The sequence below is a fragment of the Cebidichthys violaceus genome, unplaced genomic scaffold (assembly GCF_023349555.1).
Source record: "Cebidichthys violaceus isolate CVI_PGR_0920_01 unplaced genomic scaffold, fCebVio1.0.p SCAF_1, whole genome shotgun sequence".
Lineage (NCBI taxonomy): Eukaryota > Metazoa > Chordata > Actinopteri > Perciformes > Stichaeidae > Cebidichthys > Cebidichthys violaceus.
Window position 1 is genome coordinate 11,455,647 of NW_027176262.1, and position 21,425 is coordinate 11,477,071.

General features: G+C 41.7%; 1 protein-coding gene across 1 annotated transcript in view; it reads right to left on the reverse strand.

The window, feature by feature from the left end:
- Positions 1-1,405: 1,405 nt before the first annotated feature.
- grik4 (glutamate receptor, ionotropic, kainate 4) overlaps positions 1,406-21,425 on the reverse strand; it is a 286,850-nt gene continuing 266,830 nt past the window's right edge. The window contains exons 14-21 of the mRNA XM_068710683.1: positions 20,637-20,750; positions 12,868-12,977; positions 11,490-11,663; positions 10,863-11,028; positions 9,392-9,617; positions 8,508-8,636; positions 8,263-8,381; positions 1,406-6,800 (exon numbers count right to left, since the gene is read on the reverse strand). Of these exons, the coding sequence (XP_068566784.1) occupies positions 6,411-6,800; positions 8,263-8,381; positions 8,508-8,636; positions 9,392-9,617; positions 10,863-11,028; positions 11,490-11,663; positions 12,868-12,977; positions 20,637-20,750 (1,428 nt within the window). The 3' untranslated portion in view covers positions 1,406-6,410. The remainder of the gene's footprint in view (positions 6,801-8,262; positions 8,382-8,507; positions 8,637-9,391; positions 9,618-10,862; positions 11,029-11,489; positions 11,664-12,867; positions 12,978-20,636; positions 20,751-21,425) is intronic.

A 21,425-nucleotide genomic window follows, 5' to 3' on the forward strand; every position in this document is an offset into this window, starting at 1 on the left:
AGGTTTGTTTCTGTTTGTTTTGGGTTTAATGGGGTTGACTGCAGTTGTCCCAGTGCTCAAAATGAGTTAAGCATAGTGCACCTGCTACTGGGGTAACACAATTATTATTAGCAGTGTGTCTTAATACTCCCCTTACGGAAAAGTTGCTGTATAAAAATACTCTATGGTAGTAGTAGAAGTACTCAGTAAATAGTATCAATACAGCAATGTAAAAAATACTCCATTATAAGTAAAAGTATTGCATTCAAATTGTACCAATTAAATACAGCAATTGTATCAGCCAAATGTATTTTGAGTATCAAAAGTAAAACATGGCCCCTGTGACTGATATATTATCATATATTACATTATTAGGTTGTTATTACAGATGCATCATTGTACATGCAGCATGTCATAGCTGGTTGAGGTAGAGAGATAGTTTTAACAACTTTATATACAATTGGACAGGTGTTTTAAACCAGTGGTTTAGGGGTCAGCACCTTTCCAAAGGGTCACAAGATAAATCTAAGGGATTATATAATAATTACCTGGGTTGGAAAGAAGATAAAACAAAGTCCTGCTACTTACAGTTTTAATATTTTTTTCTTCCTTCTTTGCTTAAAGAAATATTGGATAATTTTATCTCTTTTGGCCTTAAATAGTTATTCAAATGAATCTCTCTGAGATGCTTAAAGGGGAAATGTCTCTTAGGTGGAATCAACATCTCATAGACATCTTAAACATTAGGGGCCCAAACTAGATACTGCTCCTTTGTTGGGGGTCACAAGCCAAAATGAACTAAGCTCTAACAATTCATTTTCTAAGCTTATAATATGTGTTTATGTTAAATAAGAATCTCAAAAGTAACAAAGCTGTTGCTGTTAAAAAAGTGTAGTGGAGTAAAAAAAATATTTACCTCTAAAATGCAGTGAACTAAAAGTATAAAGTAGTGAATACACTTATGTAATTTCCATTTATCTAGTAAGTAAATACCTTAGGAGTACATGCCCTTTTTCTTGATTTTCACAATAAAAGCTGGCGGCTTTCATTTTTCTGATGAATACCTGAAAATCAGTGCTGGCTGCCGCATTTCCACTGGAATTTGACTTGGCTGTCTACTGCGTCTATTCAGCTTTTGGGTAAATACAAGTAGACGGTCTCCAGCTGATGAAACAAGATGCCCATGAAGGCAAGTGCACGAGAGGGATCACATACAAATACACCCACACACGTAAGCATTCTAACCCACCTATTCACATTCACACACACACACACACACACACACACACACACACACACACACACACACACACACACACACACACACAAAACTAGGTTAAGAATGCATCCCAATCTGTGGGCTATCGATCAAGGCAGGAATGAATAGTGAGGGAACAAAACACAAAATAAATGAAGCTCCATTTTATTTCTCTGAAAGACAAACAATGCCAAGATGTTTTGGTCAATATGTTCAAAACCAGATGTCAGAGAACAAAAGGCTGTATAACAGCCTTGACAGCATCTCACCTTGGAGATACTTCTTGCACTGAATACCTTTTCTTTGAGAACACAACAGCAAGAAGCCTTTTTCAATTAATTGCCAGAAAATCAATGAGAAAGCTCTCACTTAAAAATGTGCACCCGTCTCACTGAGAAGTAGCTAGTTTCCACTGATAATCTGTTATGTCTTCGAATTGGTATACTTAGATCCAGTGCTCAATAGTGGCTGTTATGGGGCCTATGTTTACATATATATTCCTAACCGTGGGAATCTGGGAGGAGGATGGGAGGAGAAAGAAGCAGTTTGACATAAAGCTGCAGTAGAAATGTGATTAATAGATTTAACAATTGCTATTAGAAAGCAAAATTGTATCTCTATAGACCCAGAGCTATAGACCAAAATATTCTGTGAGGCTTAAAATGTATGGATTTCATGAGCAAAATGGCAACAACATTTGTTTACTAGCAACAGGCTGATGGGAAAGTCACTCTTCAAATACATGGGATGTGAACTGCTAGCCTGGCAAAATGCATTAGACTCAGTCCAACATAATTCCTACATCCTTGCAGAACTACAATCAACTACAAGGCAATTGGTATTGCTATGTGCTACAACTGGTTAAGTTTGAGGAGTGAAGTAGTTTTTCACACACACCTCTGCAGGCACTCGATGCTCATCATGAGCTCCATAAATCCAACAGCAGCTAGAGGCAGTGGTGGGTAGAGATTCACTGAATTTATGGACCTTGAGCACCAGAGGCAGAAGGAGAAGCATGACAATGAAATAAACTTGACACAGCAGTGACATACAGGTGGCGGTAAGTGTTTATGCGCTTGTGTCACTTTTGTAAGAGGTGTGTGTGTGTGTGTGTGCTTTGGATATGCACTGTGACATGTAGGTTGGTGACGCACTGAAAAACGTGTCATCTCTAATGCTGCAGTAGAAAGATTGTGAGACAGGCACTCGGAGGGGAGAGAGAGAGAGAGGCAGCCTGAATTGAACTGTAAATCAGATGCATGGTCATTGTGTGTGTTCACTCACTGTCCAGAGGAGACATAAATAACCACTGAAAATCACTAATAGATGGACCACAGGTGAGTGGATGCTTATAGCACATGAGTGAGTTGTTATACTCATTAGCCTGTGTTAGCCTTCCCGCCCACACAAATTATCAGCTGTTCAACGAATTCACAAGTGTGCAGACGTTAATTTGGTTATGGGAGATAAATGAGAGGTAGATGCATGAGCTCCCTCTGGTTCACTCAGCAATCGTCATGTTTACTCAGCTAGAAACCCATACATCCTCATACTGCTTCCCTGCATGCGCATTATGTCACAACAAACCAAGTGCACTGTCTGAATATTTCTCCTGGTTGAATAATAAAGCTAGAAAAACAAAGTGCACTCAGACACTATTTAGCATGTCATGTCTAAACAGCTCAGAAGGTCAATACATCAGAGTAAAGAAGAGACAAAGCCAGAGCCCCACAGGATAGAGGTTGTTTTTGGAAATGTATTTATAATGGAATAAAAATGTCAACATAAGAAAATAAAGTATATAAAATATAGCAGCCAAACCCTGCCATCTTTCTCAGTGGTCTCCCAGCAAAGGTCACTCACTGTTTCAGTGGGATTTGTTTTAATTCTTACTCTACTGCTCTCTATGCCTTCAAGGTAATTGGCAATCTCATTCCAACTACGCTTGATTTAGCACCCGTGTAAATGTTTTTAGTGTTTAAGAAGTTAGCATCGAGTGCAGCGAGAGCCTTCTTACTCTTATGAGTTTCTTAGTGACATTCAGCAAATGGATAGAAACCTCTTTTACAAAACTGGTAATGAAATGTGGGTCTTTTTTTTTCTTTGCTATTTTGCCTGGCAATTTGCCTTTAACAAGTTATTATACAAAGAAATATAGAAAGTTAACACTGACTGTATGTGAATATTTTCACAAAATATTTTGCTCACAATCTGTGTGTGTGTGTCCATATGTATATGTGTCTAAATGTCATGTGTCCATATAAACATAATGCACAGTAGGTCTGTACCTCTCTGTTCTATTAACATAATCAACTTGTTACTCCTGTAATTAAAAAAAACAACACTTCAGACTATTACTTGGGAACCCTGTTAATCATACTGTATTTACACACCATCTGCAGGACATTAATAGTTCATTACTTGAGGATTAGGTGGATTGGCACTATTGGTGCTTAAGCAGATGATGACATAATGCCACTGCGACTCATTGCTTTTCTGTGCCAAATCATGCCGATTCAATGCTGTTTCAAACACCGATGTGTTCTTGTGGGAGTTCAGACAAACTGCAGACCCGAATCAAAATGCCATCTGAATTCCCAAGACACTTTCCCGAAGCTAATTCAACTGGTTTTGAAAAAGTGGGGAAAAAAACTTAAATTGAAATTCCACTCATTTGTGAGACCAGTTACCCAATTGCTCAGAACCATCAATTAACTGAAAACTCTCTTTTCAGTGAGTTGATGGGCGTTACAATTGAGCTGCAGTTCCCTGTCAGGTCTGTCAGCGGTTGATTCAACACAGTTTCACACGTTCACTAGCTTCTGAAAGAGCATAATAATCACGGCCATTAATGCAACGAAAGGTGCTTGAAAAATATAGTTCAGGCAGTTTTGGTTGAACTCAAATCATTTGAAATGATAAAACAAATGACTGAGGGGAGATCACTCACATATGTATCTGAGAGCCATGATTATCATGATTCTACATAAACATAAACACATTGAACATCTCAAATGTATTGTACAAATTATAATGAATTACTTTGTAAAGAAGTGTATTTTTATCTTATCTAAGAAAGGAAATTGTGCCCCAATATCCAAGTAATTTCTCCATTAAATATCACATTATCTACCATTTGAGAAATGGCAACTCTAGTGGGGCAAAATTGGGCCATTTTTCTTTCATATATTATGGGGACTTGGGAGATTTATCTAAATGTGAAGGGGATGCTGAATCGTCAGGCAGATTTTGTCATAGTGTTAACTTATTGTTTTTTTTCTTTTCAGGAGTTGTCTTTTCTTTTATGGACATTTTTTGGATTGTCACTAGTTTCTTCTTCCTTTCTTTTGAAATAACTTTGTATGGTAAGATTCACAGAGCTGCTGGACCATTCAGGAATTTTACAATATGTATGTTGGCTTCGTAATGTGTCACAGAGAGATTGGATTGGAGGTTTCAAATTTGTGTGTAGGAACTGTGATCTATTTTGATTTTGTGACATGTCACAACAATGAGGTGTGACCTATATTGACAATAATGCAAAAAAACTAAACATGGTGAATGGTCAATAGGTCGGCCACCTCAATTTAACATTCACTAATAAGCTGGTGGCCAAATTTTGAGGGACTGTTACTGACAAAACCTGATGGGCAGATTTAAAATGATGAACACATCAGACATAAGCAAAAAGCAGTGAAGACAGGTGGATAACCATTGACTCCCACTGCGCAACAGCCAGGCTATCATACAGTTTCACCTTCAAATCAGTCGGTTCAGTGGGAAAATACTAATCGTGTGTCATCAGCCTATGCAGGAAGACTCACATTGCTGGTTATGTTATGTTCTTTATCCGTTTGCATTAAAAACCTGAATCTTAAAGACCTGATTAATGTATTTAAGGTTTGGTAGTTTGGTGGTAAGTATGAAAATGTCAGAGAGCATCTCGGCAGATCTGAAATGAAATACTCCTCGAAGCAGAGTGTTAAACATTACATTCAGTAAAAGTTTAACTGCCTTGACATTTTAAAAGAATTCGAATCAACTGCAGATATAAAACACTTTGCTCTACCAGGGTCTTCATGTTTTCAGTTGGTCTTGATATAAGATATTATTACATACACTGGCTTGTCCTTGTGAAACCTGGATCATTCTAGAATATACCTCTAATCTTTTACAGACTGCACAGGAGACTGTGTGTATATTTTAAGTGAGAGACCATTAAAAAGGACAGGTGATAAGACAATAAATGTGTCAGGATGTCGAAAATGTAAAGACAGATGGAGGAGAAAGTAATGTCAATACACAGAGGAAGAAGGAAAATGATGGATGTCTTCGTGTGTGTAGTCATCATGTTTTTAAGCAGGCATTCAAAACAGGATATCGTTATTCCAGCTACTCAGCAACCACTTTAGCAATAAATCATACATGAGCACCTTCCAACACCTCTGGACATGCATCGCTGTCTTTCAGAGATACCACCAGTTAAAACATGTTTTAATAGAAGATCACTACTGTAAAAGAAGTCTGTGTGTCTGTATGTCTCGGTTTATTTGTTTTCTAGGTTCAGTTGAGTTTGTTGTCTTCTCAAGGCTGTGGTTCTTTCTTCAGCCACAAGATAATACTTCTGGTTTTTGGCACTTTCAAAATAAAATTATTTGAAGATGACCTCTCATTAGTCTGTTCATCTTTACAGCTCTTCAGAGGCAATATATGTTCATACAGTAAATTGTCAGATAAAAAAAGAAACATATTTAAAGTTTTTTTTCTAAGAACAATAGATTAACAATATTCTGGACTGATAATCCAACAGAGGACAGAAATAATTTAAAAAGGGGGAAAAAAACAGCACATGATAAATGACTGAAAATACTGCATAGTACAAATGCCCCGTAGCTGTTTTCGTTCGTCCTGTTTGACTTACGGAGGGCCAAAAGGGACAGACCAAAATGAGACAGACTTATCAGTTTCTCCTATGACCAAGGCAAAAAAAATTCACCCAAGGAGACTGCAAAACTGACTACAGGCATTTGCCTCGAGGGCAAAACAAAGTTCACAGCACCGTCCTGCCCTGTAAGATCAAGCTCCAAATGGCTGAATCAAAATACCATGTGATCTTTGATCCCTGTAAAGTAGAGAGGTGGCTGTTGGGAAAGTCAGTCCGGTTGTAATCGCGTTATTCAGGTTCACTGCTATTTGTGGTCTTGTCCCACTCTATGCTTTCCTCACTGTGTGTGGGAGAAGGGAGGGCCCCAGTGGCCCCTGCAGGACGCATCCTCAGTCCCTGGAAGCGCCGGCACTCGGGGCAAATGCGGATGTGGCTGCACCCCCTAGCAACCAGGGCAGCTTCCTGTGCCAGTCTGTGTGAGAGGGGTTCAGGCAGTCCGGTGCCTCCACACAGCTTGCCGTTGCTGAGGCTGACGGCAGCAGCTCGCGCACGGCGCTCCTCCAGGGGTAAGGGCCGCGGTCGCAGTATCGAAGCCCCCCGTCTGCGCCTCACCTGCAGGCTGTCGCGACACAGGACGATCCCATGGAGCTCTCGCAGCATCTCCTCACACACTGACTGCTGCAAGCACACAAACAGGGAGAAAAAGATAGGGGAGAGGGGGGATCACAGACACACAACACATACATTTCATATATATATTATCATAATCAGTGTACAGTGACAGAGAGATGGCTGGTGTAGCTTTAACAACCATCGCTAAAAATAACAACACATACTGTATAGCACATATGGAACACTTTTCAGACATACAGACATGTTGCACACACATTTTATCTCCTGGTCTGATGATCAAGTGCTCCACCACAGGGAGAAACCATCACGCACACACAGACACACAGACACAGACACACACACACACACACACACACACACACACACACACACACACACACACACATACACACACGGTTAAAGCGAAATAAATCTATGCTGCTCAAAATGAAGAAATCACATGAGTTTTTGACTTTCACATTCTGAATGTTTATTGAATTAAATCACAGTGTGGAGTCCATTTGAAAAGACAATTATCAGGTTCTTTTAAAGGAATCACATCAGAAATAATTATACCATTGAATGCACATCTTTCTCTACTCAACCATTTCTTAGTTAAAAGCAGCACCGCCTCAAGAATAGCTTGGCAGAGCTCCTTCACTACCAGAACTGAATTATCTGGAAATGTAAATTGGCCTTTATCCGGATGAAAATGCCTCTCCAAACAGCAGGAGTTCTGTGTCTGTGTCTGTGACAAGACTGGACACACTCCTCAGAATGTTTTTTAGTCCCCACTCCAGATGAAGCTACCTTCAAATGATTACATATCTAATTTTTATTTTTCATTTATACAATGTTTAGGATAATCATCGCAATGTCTGTGTGACTTTTCACAGTGAAAAATACCTATAGTTGCTTTTTTAAAATCTATGTTAAGTAGAAATCTTTCATTTAGAAACAGATCCTCTCTTCTACTTTCCACATCTGGTTGATGGCCACAACTAGTAAATTACAGTCCAACATTCACTCTTTGATGGAATGATTGATCTGGTCACTGAAAATTGGATTTTGAGGGAAGATGTGCACACAATGCCAAACATCTTTTATGTAAAAAGATGATTGGATTAAGGCTAAAAGAAAACAACCAGAATTATTTTTATGAGTAAACTCTCATTGGCAGCATGTATTCACCGCCAATAAGATCGATTTACATTCAATATTATGTACGATATTCTATGAAATATATATATGTTTGCCTCTTCTACTGCTAGAAAATAATCCATATATGCATGTACTCTGAGTGAGGTGTACATGAGGTATATCTTTGGTTTTGTGCTGATGTCACATAGGCTGGATGGAGGAAGGCTGGGTGTCAATTGAAGACTTGCCCAGAGGAAGACGAAGACGCCTACTACACTTCCTGTCAAAGCTGTGCACTGTGGGAAAGCCTAGCAGCTCCCCGAGGGGGGAGGTGCCAGGGAGGGGAGAGGGAGACAAAGCAGATGCAGGTTAGATAGCCCTCTCTCACCTCATTTCCTGGTGCCTGTCTTAACATCCAGACAAACTCCAGCACTGCCATGAATATAGCCACCAGCAGGCCACACACCAGCACCACAAAGATACCGCCGATGTTCTCCATGCCCAGACCTGGTAACAACAGGATAAGGTAGTTGAAGTGCAAGATGACGAGAAAAAGTAGGCAAAGAAACTCACAGTCTGACAAACTGAAGTGGAGCTGCAGAACAAGCAGATGAGGATTAACCGGCAACAAACCTTTGGCACGGTGGTCCTCTTCCTTTGGACACTTGCCACCATCCCACCACTTCCTCTTGAGGATCTCCAAACGATTGTCCTCCTGCATTTTGAGGATGGCCAGGTCAAACTCATCACGGTACACTGACCCTGAAGGGAAGAGAGGGGCCAAGCTCAAACCTGAACACTGCAAAAAAACTCCTGACTAGGTATTCCAACTTAAAACTGAACCTTCAAAAAACCTTTTTTGCAGTCCAAATGCACTCACTTCGTTAAATCGAATCAAATTATCTTGACTTTTTCTTCTGATTTGCCGCGGTGAATGTGAAAATCTGTCACTCCATTAGAAAACTTTGTTTCAACAAAACATTTCAAATGGTTTACTAAGATTTCGCAGAGTTCTAAAGGTCACATCACAGTATACCCTCTGAAGATTTAAGGAATTGAAATTAATCTTGTTTACTTTAAGGTGTGTCCCCCCCCCCCCCCCCCCCCCAGTCTAGAGATTGACTCAAACTGAGATCAAAGTGTAAGTAGACTCTGTGTTTATACTCTCAGAGCAGCAAGCGAGTTGTACAGCAACAGTTCCAAATTACAAAGGAACAATATTTCAAATTCTCTTTCTCTCATCCTCACTTTTCCCATCACAGCTAATGGTTCAGCTTTGCTGAGGCTTTCCAATTTAACTCTACAATGTGATGTTTATGATATATCCTCCAACTAATGCCCCTGCTCTTCATTACCCCTTCCTTACTTCAGTGTGTCTCAGCAAAACATCAGCTATCCTCTGCTGCCTTGATGTTACACTGAACTTCCTTTCCCCCTTCTTCTCCAAGTCTTCTTGTTTTCTCTTCCGTTACTTCTAAATCTTCTTTCCCCCAACCTAATTCTCACTCCCCACTCACCGAGCGGCATGCCGATGCCGTAGCCCTTGGTGTCCAGCAGCCCTCCAATCTGAGTCAGGTTGCAGTTCCTCTGGCGGTAGTACTCGTTCATGGTGCTCTCTAGCAAGTAAGCATAGTTGGAGTTGAGGACACGGGCGATGCCCTCCTCCGTGCTCTTAACAAACACACTGGGCTGTTTTGAGTGCATGAAGTTCCACATACGCTGGTAGGTCTGGTAGCGAGAGTTCTGCGGAGTCGCGGGACACATTCAGGAGAAAAAGACACATTCAGTTTATCAGTCACATATACATAATTTCTCAGTTTTGCAGAGGTAGAGATTGGTTTTCAAGTCATTCTTTTTCATTTTCTTGACTGATGGATTTATTCAAATTCTGTTTTCTTTAGCAGATCTTTTGAATAGCTTCAAAGTTCAGAACACAATCCTCACTTAACATCTCCACCTGTACTTTCTCTTGGCCTGTCTTCTTTGAGCGATTCAAGGTCCATTGGACGTGGAAGCACAAAGAAAGACAACGCTAATATATCTCTTCCCTCCACATCATCCTTCACTGCCCTTCTCCCTGTTATACACTCTTTCTCTGTTACTTACCCTGTCTCTCATTCTTTTTCTCCCTCTCTCTGAGGCAAGGCTGAACTGGCCATCTGGCAGACCAGGCTCTTTCCCGATTAGGCTGACGTGACCAGCCCATAAACAGGTAGTTCGACCCATATTTTTCCTAAATTGACACTGGGCTGGTGATGATGATAGAAGAATTCCCTACATACTCTATGTGAATGTCTGTGCGTGCTCTGAGCTGAGAGGTTATGTCCTGCCGAGTAGAGAGGGGAGAATTGTCCGCGGTGTTTGACAAATATTAGCAAGTAGCCCCTGGACCCCCGTGGGTGGCTATTTTTCCCACTGGCTGGCTACTCCATATCCTTGTGGAAAGCCCTGTTCATCAAAATAGAGTATAGAAATTTGCAACTCCACTTTTTGTAGGTATTTATCATGTTTCCACACTCTGATCTTCCTTGATTCCCTCTTACGTATTACACGGCTTTAGTGTTTTTAGGGAGTGGAATGGTTGGTATAGCCTACATATTCAGGGGCAAGAGAAGATGGGTGGTGTGTGTGATCGATTGTGGTAAGCGGATCTGGGCCAAAATGCCAGGGCAGATTTTTTGTCCAAGTCCAGCCCTGCTCTGAGGTCAAATCTTGAGAAGATGAATGAGGATATGGTGTGTCTCTCTTAGGGACCTAGACAGTGCCCCATCTCCCTGAAGATAAGGATATTGAATAGTTGTGGCAAGGATCAGACAGAAAAGAGATAAAAGCGTTGGTTGGCGCAGGAAGACAGGAAGTACAGGAGGGTGATGAGGAGGATAACATCACTGATGGCACACTAATCACTGCAGGCTCTTGAGTCTGTGGCCAAATGTGTGGCTGTGAATAAACAAGCAATTATATGCAATGACATGCGTAACCTCTGACCTGGAAGAAGGTCATTGTGGATCCTCCGTGCATGGTGCCATACTCTATCGCTGTCTGATCTGCCAGGTCGTCTACTGACTCTATTGGCACCTCCATCCTCTGGACTGTTAGGAAGGCAGCCAGGTTAGCAGTGTAGGATGAGATGATGATTAATGTGAACGCCCACCTGTGGAGAAAAGGCAGCGGACAAGAACATGTATTCACCTATAAAAGTATGTAAATGGAAAGGCTGGTGTATGAAGATGGATTGTCTGGGAGAAAGTGCGGATGGATAAAAATATCTGTGCACCTGAGAGATGAAGACCCTGCAGGGTTTTCAGTGGATGACGGGGTTGGATGCATGAATGGGTGGGTATGTAAGGAAGAAGGTAACAATGCTCGGTTTGAATGAAACGGAGTGATGTCCCACGTATGCATATGCACAAATCACTATCTCATCTTGAACCCTGATGTCCAGGAAATCTAGAATGAAGCTTCAAGATCACATTAAAGATAAAATTCCATGATGGCTCAATATGCACAAAATGAATACAGAACGGAGTTGAATGGTTGTATACCTTAGTGGATTTAAAAGCTGAAAACATGGAGATGCACTAATGTTTGTGTGTCTCTGTCGCCAATACTGACCACACTCCACTGACACAACGCGTTGACAGAGCTCTTGGAGCAATGGTGGATCCTTGCTGCATGAAGCCTCCAACGGGGAACCAGAAACTGTTACCAAGTGAGTACTGGTTAATCAGCAGGTTACAGCGACCCTTAAGACACGGGTGGGGGTTGTACCACTCATAAGGTGTCAATCTGGAGAGAACGAGACAATGGGTTTAGACAGCAGATTGAGTCATAGGAAGAATACAGCCAACAACAGTGTGAATCAAAGTTGGATTAAGTATTCAGACGAGAGCAAAACTCAAGAGATAGGGAGTGGGCAGAATGGAGAAAGAAAGGGACAGACAGACACGGAGAAAAACAACGCCAACAGTCAACTGAGCTCAAAGTCACCTTGGCTGTCTGGAGAGAAGCAACCTGCTTTTCCTTCCCCATGTGCTGCCTACTTAAACAGTGGGGGTGAAGGTAATACCAACATACCAATGTAATTGGTATGTTCAAATGGTGCTGCATGAAGCTAAAGTTATCTGACAACTATGTGGTGTTTCTGTCTTAAAACTAAGACATGATTTCCATCTGATCTGTTAAAATTAACAAAATAATTACACAGAAAAATTAAGAATTTAGGGATTTTTAAAGTCTAATACAGCCTTAATACAACACCCAAATGTTCATATGTACATTGAAAGAACACTGGTCTCTGTAATCATTTCTTCTGTTCAACTACAAAGACTTTGGTAGATACGCACTTGATTTGTCTAGCAGTGGAATGTGTTGTTGGCAAAGAAAAGGCACTTTTGAGTGGAATTGCATTAGAAAGAGATATCTTTGTGGCAATTACAATTACAGCCACAGATAACTTAATGCCTATTATGATTGTAAAGGAAATAATGTTCTTACCAAAGTTCAGCAAAAACGAAAAGTATATATTAACCATAATATTATGATCAAATCACATCACTCAATATAATTACAGTAAACCACCCACTGAACTCTCTGCACACAGGTAATACATCTACCTGTCTGTGGACTGATAATGTGATTTCAGAAGGTGTTACATAAGATATAAATTTGCGTTTTTTTTATAAAGTTTCTTCATAATGGTGTAATTTAATAACAGTTCCCTCCCTGACCAGCAGGGGCCAGTATGATGCTGGAGACGCACCACTGGGGGAGAACATCTCTTTTTACCTGGATGTGGAAGATAGACTAGATAGATAGAGACTAGAGGCAAGAGAACAAACACCTGTTTCCTCCTCTGTATAACCCCCAAACAAACTTTTTGTGGTTCAACTCTCTGTACTCGACCACCTTTGTTTGTCTTGTTGTATTCTCTCTCTCACTCTGTCTGTCTCTGTCATCTGTACAGAGCGTCTTTTACTGGTGAGCTCTTTACCTGGCCACCAGAAAGAGGACGCAGCTGACAGCCAAATAGGCCAGAAGCATGAAGAGCCAGACACCAGGGGAGAAGGGATCCAGGAAGGAGAAGTAGCCTGGCCTACGTCCCTGAAACACACAGACATACAGAAACACTCATTACAATGGTTAAAATCATTAAAGCCTGCACAGACCATGACCACTTTGATCCCACGTTCAATTCACACAAGGCAACCCAACATCGGCTTTTTTTTAACAAAAAGTTAAAGGCTTAAATGCAAAAGTGAAGAATAAATAATTAGCATGCGAAAAAAACAAACATCTAAATCTCTCCCATCACCACCACAAAGTAAGTGCAAAGATTCATAATTTTTTTTTTTGCTGAATTTCAGTGTTGATTATTTTGCCCCCAGGCTTAATAATTTGGTCTGTTTTAAACAACATTTACTGCCGCTTGTGTAATTTGGAAAAGAGGGAAAGGGTGACTGGGACAGTAAATAAAGGCATTTTGATATGATAAGCCTAGATTTTCCTGTCCTAAACTGATAACAATATAATTATATGAATCTCATTTGCATGTAAACATTCAGATCAACATTGTATGAAAGCACAAACTCAGTCTCCTATGAATTGTCAACAGAGTGGCACAGGGCTGTATATTTATACAACATCACAGATAAGAGGTATTATTTCATGGATTCTGACACTGAAAAAAAAACTGAGTTAACTCACTATTTCCTAACTGTTTCCTATTAATTGGTATAAAGTATGCTTTTATGTGAAATTACATCCGATACAGTACTAGGTCAAATCATCAAAGAACCATTAGAGGTCAAAACAGTCGTCATTTGCACTCTCCACAAGGTTGCATGCAGTAGAGAGAGAATTAATGAAGTCAAATTATGAAGTAAACCATTACAGCTATATTAAACCAAAATTCATCTCTGTGACCTATAGCTGACTTCATGTATGACTGGGAGCGAATGGCGTCCCAGCTTGGAGAACAAAAAAGGAACGAGATTAATAGCTTTGGCTTAAACAGCTGTGCTGAAGCAGCTATGGGCTGGTAGGTATTGGTTTGGATTGGTAACCAGTGGAAGAGGAGATAAAGTGGCTAAGCCAGCAGGCCAATGGGAATATAGGGGCTAATTCCTAATGTTTCATTTCCAGCAACAACAGCTATTGTCCTCTAAATGAAACCAATTACTGGTGATTGTGCCTGTTTATTGCATGCATATATTTATTATGTGTATGTTCAACCTATAGCCTAGCTGACCAAACATCAGCAAGGGAATATTATCCATTTACACACAGATGTACGTCCACCATCTGTTAATGACTATGAAATGGAGGTGGTTGTCAGGGCCAGAACATAGTTGAATAGAGGAGGTGATCAAACAGCCAAATGTCCAAGTGTTGTTATGAGAGTAGAAGTTATCTTACATTTCTGTCGACGAGCAGCAAAGTGGAGCACATGAACGAGCCTAAATCACTTAATGCAAAAATACTTAATTAGGTGCTGCTAGGGGACATCACGCATTCCAAAATACTGCAGTAATACATTTCTGAGGCCCTCCAAAATTAAATTTGTAGTAAGAGTGTGAACTTATTTTGTTGAGCAATTGTTATGACAAACGAACACCCATTTAGACTTACGCAGAGAAGAAAATTCATTAATGCGTCTGTAATCACTTGCATATTAGCCTGACTGAGTAAAATAGGCGCGGTGCAGGAAGCAGGAGAGGAGAGGGAGATTCAGTGTAATCTTTTTGCATGATTCAAATTAGCCTGCCAGTCGTAATGTCTGTCTGTCTATCTGTAGAGTGTAATGCTTATGATAATGATGATAGCTGTCTCAAAATAGAATAGTGAAGTGGTGAAACATGCAATAGCCATCTCAGAGGTAGAGTACTGTTATAAAATGAGTATAACTGTGAAGCTGCCTCTTGTTGCCACTTGCATTATTGGGGTAACAGCAGTATGTGCTGACATGAGTCCTCCTGTTTGCTGGTCCAGTTTGGTGCATGCTGAGCCAGCGTTTTTGTTAAATGCTCGCCCCACGTGTCCACATCTTAAGCTCCCACCAAGGTGCTATTATTAAAATGAAAAGACCCTCAGAGACGGGGTTAGTGGAGATGTAAAGGTGCAGAAGAGCAGATCAGAAATGAAGACAGATAGAAAGATAAGAGGAGAGAAAGATAACAGGAAAAAAAACTGTGCTCCTCCAAAAATTTTGCTTTTGTGGTATATGTGTGCTTCAACAATTAAAGACAAAGTTTTCAGGAGTTGGAATGGAAATTATCCATGGTGAGGCTGCAAGAGACACAACTAATGAGCACTCAGACATTCAGATAAATTGGGGACTGCACAAAATGTATTAAAAATATGTGTGGATGTATCTAAAGTGTGTCAGGATATTTTCACTGGAAATATTTTTTTCCATTTTACAAACATGAGTTCTTAAAGTCTAACTCCACCCCCAGGTCTGAGCCTAATTCCACCCACTGAATAACTTTAAAAAATGCAAAAAGGTGTGCACGGGGCTGAGAGATGAAACTCATGGGATGTATAAAGAGAATGCATACAGCGTCCAAGGCGGCGCCTCGTTTATTCCTATGAAAGTTACTCAGTGGTGCATGAAGCAAAAAAAGTCAGACTTTGGAGTATAGAATTAAGATTAAATTACCTGGATCTTCTGCATTATGGGGTCCATAGAGCATGCACACTAGCGTTTTCTGTATCCTATACCTCAGTCCATTCACATGAACGGAGGACAGAAAATAACTCATTTTACAACTTTTAGGACCTAATGATTTAAATAAGGGTTGTTCAAGTGTTCGTACTGGTAAGTTGATTTCCCCATAACAAAAATATATCCACTGAGTTACAAACGTCGCTTTCCCAAAGTAAGTCTACGTTTAAGTGGAGGTGGTCCATAGAACAGGTTGACTGACTCCTGTTTCCTGTTATGTAAAGAAATTATGAAACACTGTGTGACAAGGAGGGAGTTCATGCAAGGTTATACTTAAAACAAACATAGTTTATCAACAATAAGATAAACACAAAACCGACAATGGAGTAGGTGGATCCAATGCATTCTCCCTCCCAACTTGTCAACTACTAGCGTCCGGTCAGTGCCCCTTTGGCGTTGGAGATCGATGCACTAGGTACCCATAGTATTACTATTAATGTGTCGGGATGGCGTGTCAATATATGCACTTTACACGCATAGTGTCCTTTCAAAATTATCTTTTTGGACAATAGTCCTGTGTTCAACATGGGGGTGGAGCATTTACAAACATATAGCAGAAACACTTCGGCAAAGGCTGCACTTGTGTATCTTCACTTCCCTCTCCTCTGGAAGCCTATCTCTATCATTGTCTCCTCCAAGAGCATTTAATGAATTGAGACATCCTTCAAGGTGGCGGGTCTCCATTGATTTCATGATCGAGGAACAAGGATAGAGGATAGAGGAGTCGAGGAGGGATATCGGGATAAGCACAGGTGCCAGTATTTGGAGCTCACGGGCCCAGGTGAGCCAAATCAGCTGACGAACCCTCCCGTGTCAGCACACAGCTCGCTAAGGTTGGCCAGGACAGCCTCCAAGACGTGCATCTGTCCTTCACAGATGCTTACAACTGATTCATCTCTACAGCTGAGGGCTCAGTGTCACTGATGTTAGCACAGTTATCAATAACTTATGTAGGTAAATATTGAGTGGATTTAGTAATTCATAGGTTATCAGGGATAAACTGACTGGAGAGAGCAATTTATGAAACCACAAATACCTCCCAATCCATCAAAATGGCCTAGGATTATTGTTGAAACAGTGAGCTAATATAGGTGGTCTGCTCTCTCTTCATTTTGGAAGGTGAGTCTGTGCGCAAGACAGACTGTCAGAAGCTGATGTGTTTGTGTGTGCTTGTATTTCAAAGCTTGTCAGCAGCTGTCTGTGCTGTCAGTCATCCGCAGCAGGGCAGATACAGTACGTGCTTGGGCAACCGAGTGCGTAGAGAGCACCAACGCTAAACACAGAGGCAGCAGGTAGCTGACTTCTGGCTGAGGAAAACACAGCAACCATGGCTAATCTGGTAGTTACTCTAGGACCTATGACATAATGATCAGACAAACTAACAAAATATTGACATTAATAGTTAATAGTTAAGATATCAAAAGTAAGCAATAAAGGGAGTAGAACAAGCACCAAATGTGTGTATATGAGTAGAAATTATAGCCAGGTTGCTCTTGCTCTTCATAGATAAACATTTGCTGCCATGTTTGAGTTATTTTTATTAAAGGCAGGGGAATCGGTTTATGAAGGTTTATCGTCACGTTAAGATACAAGGACGTAAGGCAAATCAAAGGACGGAAGAGAATGCAGACGTCGTGCAGAGGGCAAAGAATCCTTTACAACCTGTTTTTATGAGTACATGTCAACAAATAGAATAACGAGGAATTGCTGCCTATTATAGTATGCGTATATCCCTCTGTACTCATGCATACATATATATACATGCATATGAAGAGCTCATTCATTTTTACCTTGCACTGCCCTTGTTCTGTCTCAACTTCCCACTGTCCCTCCTTCATTGCACCCCTCCCCCCCCTCTTGGGATGGCAGGCCAGGGCTGAAGGAGCTAGTGAGGTTATCCAGTCAAGGATTTTAGCTAGTCATCCTGCCTTTTGGTATTCATACCACACTGTTGCCCCCTGAGGCTGCCTGAATACTGACTCGCTGAAGGAGACTTCCCATTGTCATTTCAACTCCTGCTCTCGTATCTCTGTCTTCTCTCCACCCCTTTTGCTTTTCTTTCTGCCCATTTCTTGCTAATTCTCTTTCGTCTTTCTTCCGTTCCCACCCTGTGCCTCCCCACCTTCTGTCTTTTTTTCTGGGCTCTTTGGTAGTGTGTTCCTTTCTAATTGTGTCAGACTCGACGCCATTAGCTGTTGCTGTTGTTGAGATAGCTGCAGGTGCAATCTGCAGAGAGCAGTTGAATTGGCAGAGGTCACAGGGCCATAATCATAACAACATCCTGCTGTCTCCAGGGCTCTTGTTTGGCTTTATGTCTGTGTGTTTTGTACATGCTTGTGACTGTGCATTACAGTGGGAAGGCTACATGTGTTTGTGGCGGTGTCATTTTGAGTCTGAGATCGCGTGTGGCCAAAGAGTCAATAAAGCTCCGTATGCTACGCTGTACCCTAAGGGCAGCTGCTGAATCTGACACGGCTTCCACTCGCCCCTAATTAGCTGCTATGTCTAACTAAGTGCCGCTCTCTCTTTCTCTCGTATGCACAATGAGTTTACTTTGCCGCACAGTCCCCAAAATGAAGGAAGTGTTTGCATGATGGAACTGGCACCGATATAAAGTAACTCGGAGTGTTGGGGTCTTTGGTTACAGCATATGGCTCTTTGTCCAACAGATGATGAATGTAATGGGAGGGATGGTTTTTATGAGAAGAGGTTGACAGTAGCTGTAGGTTATGTCTGGGTTATTAACTCTGTGGCCCAATTCACATAGTGGCTTCTGAGGTGAAGGTATAGCTCTTTGATTTGTGTTTAAAAGCAAACCTTATTTATTTATATTGCCTATTTATATGGCCTCAAACCACATGCCAAAGTACTACATGACTATAGTACATATTGCAAACCTACAACCAGCAACAAAATAGTCAGGCAAGACAGCTGGAGAACCCAGACATGAGATTTTTTGAGTAGAGGAACCAGTAGAGTTGCAGTCATGTTACGTCTGTCCAAAATGTCATCACTTCATTATTTTAGACATATTTGTGAAATTGTGATATTTGGCACATCAATTCTTGAGTTATGGCCAAAAACAGTGTATTGATAGGCCACAGTGACCTTGACTTTTGTCAACCAAATTCCAATCAGTTCATCAATGAGTCCAAGTGGATGTTTGTGCCAATGTTGAAGAAATTCCCTCCAGGCGTTCCTGAGATATCGTGCTCACAAAATGGGATGGATGCCAGACAGACAATACGAAAGTTAATGCTTTGGGCTAGGGCTATAGCCTGTGCGTAGGCAGAGAGAGAGAGAGAGAGAGAGAGAGAGAGAGAGAGAGAGAGAGAGAGAGAGAGAGAGAGAGAGATAAAGAGAGAGAGAGTAAGAGAGAGAGAGAAACAGAGAAAGAGAGAGAGACAGAGAAAGAGAGAGAGCCAGAGAGTGACAGAGGAAGAGAGAGAGACCGAGAAAGAGAGAGAGCGAGAGAGATAGAGATAGAGAAAGATGTACAATACATACATACAAACAAAGAGCAGAGATGGTGATTGAATGGCAGATAGTCTGACGGTAATTAATACTTAACCAGCACCTTTATTTTATTGCATTCACCATTCTTATTGATTAGACCGTAGTTTTCATTTAAAGTTTGAAATAAGCAGCAAACCCCCTTGTAGAAACCACTGTGGCTCAGATCAATAGTCATTGGATTAGAACTAAACAAGAGCAGTCACAGAAATTCAAATATCGAATTTTAGAGCCATGCTGAGGGACTTTTCTGAGTGAGAGCTGAGAAAACACCAAGGGGCAATGGGGGAGTAAAAAGAGCATGAGAAAATGATGGTGGGGCAGAGAAAGGGGACACCTGTCTTCATTTTCCCTCTTGTCTTGTACTTTTCTGAATTTAAAGAAACTCTGTACACTGGTGCTTTATCTTTATAATAACTGCTTTATTCTTTTCCTTCTTATTGACCTCTTAGCCTACTCAGGAATCTGGTGTCAACTTGGTCAAGTCTGTGCTAATTAAATCCTCTGACTTTGTGGTTCAGCCCGAGGGACATCGGCTCCATATTACCTCGTCATGCTGCGACTCGCCTGCCTGCCGCCCACTTCAGAGGTGATACGCTACCCAGCAGCCCATTTAACACTGTACCTGCTGTGAGCTTTGATTAATTCTCCCCAACTGTTGGCGCTTAATTGAGTCCCTCACTGCTACACCAATTAGTGCTGTGTGTAGACTATTGGAAGGTGAGAAGGAGGAAATTTACAAGACGGGGAGACAGGAGCCAGAATATGAGTAAATAGCCCTCTGGGAAACTATGCACGTGCCAGATCACCTAAGTGCGGACTGTGGCCAGTGCCATGGGCTCCGCTGTGTCACCTTGGGTTTTGGGGGAGGACTAATGATTAATGGGCCAGTGACTCTGCAAACATTGGCTCATTTCCACCTGCACTGCTGTTGTTTCAATGTTTCTTGCTTGGGCTTGCTCTCTGCAGAGCATGGAGGGTGTTGCTTATGTGAATAGGATGACCAAACCCATGCAGAGGGCAAGCAGAAAACAATTGTGGAACTGGTACATTCATCAGGAAGTTCACACGGTAAAGCATGCCAACTGGTGCTGCAAGGATGGGGGGGGGGGGGCGGCACAGCAACAGAAGGAGGAAATGAGCAAACACAGAGGAGGACTATTACAAGTTGAGACTGCAGGGAAAGGATGTTGAGAAGATAAAGAAGATGCAAAAAAGCGAGACTAAGGGTTGGAGGAGAGGAGGACATAAGGAAGAGGAGAGTATGGCTTTGAAAACACACAGATGCAGGGGAAATGGAATAGCTAAGAGGTAAAAGAGGTGATAAGGTGCAAAAGAAGTGAGTTTGTGGAAGGATTTGGACCGACTAAGAGAGATAGACTCCACAGTCCAAAAGAGAGATTGGTTCTTTTCCAGCCATTAGACAACGCTGACAGCCTGCCGTGGTACATCCGCAAGCAGTATGAGAGCCGCTTCGATCGGTTAGAGTGTGTGCGTGTGTGTTTGGAGGGCCGGTAACTCACCAGGTGGACGCGGTACATGATGCTGATGCCGAGGGTCATGAAAGGCTTGGAGAAGTCAATGACCTTTTCACGCTCTGCTGTGATGGTGAGGCCTGCGACTGCCAGGTCAGCTTTCTGAAACACGGGGGGGTGAGTACAATCAAATCAGATGAACACACAGTCAAAGGCATACTGAACATAGTCGGTGAGGACGTGACATGCGTTTATGACATCACCAATAATTCAAGAGCTTGAAAGGAAAACATACGAAGTGGGCTACTAGATGCTAGTTCCCTAATAATGCCCTTTTGTATCCCTTAGCCTATTTGTCCACGATCTGTGGTGAGGACAATTCAGCATTGGCACTATGTGTCTGTGTGTGCGTGTGTAGGGCACAAGAGAGCTGAGGGTAACCATTGTGGCTGGCCAAGGGAACACTGTCAAGACAAATCACTTGACAAAGCAGCGGCTGGTAAGAGACACACTTAGAAACACACAAACACACAGACACACACACGCGCCCACATAGAAATGGTCAATGTACGCTGAACACTGGACAGCTCCCTGCTAATAATACAGGCCAGCAAAGTGCAACTGCAAGGGATTTTTCATCCCCCTGAGGAGCAAAGAGTGAAAGCAGAAACGCATTGCTCTTTGTCTGCTGCAGGAGAACTAAGAGGATTGGGGAGACAGAGAGGAATGGGAGGATGAGAGTGAGGAGAGGGGAGTTGTGCTGCAGCACTGCAGACGCCACTCAAAATCCACAAAACACTGTTTGTATCTCCAGGAAAGAGAGACAGGGAGAGCGGC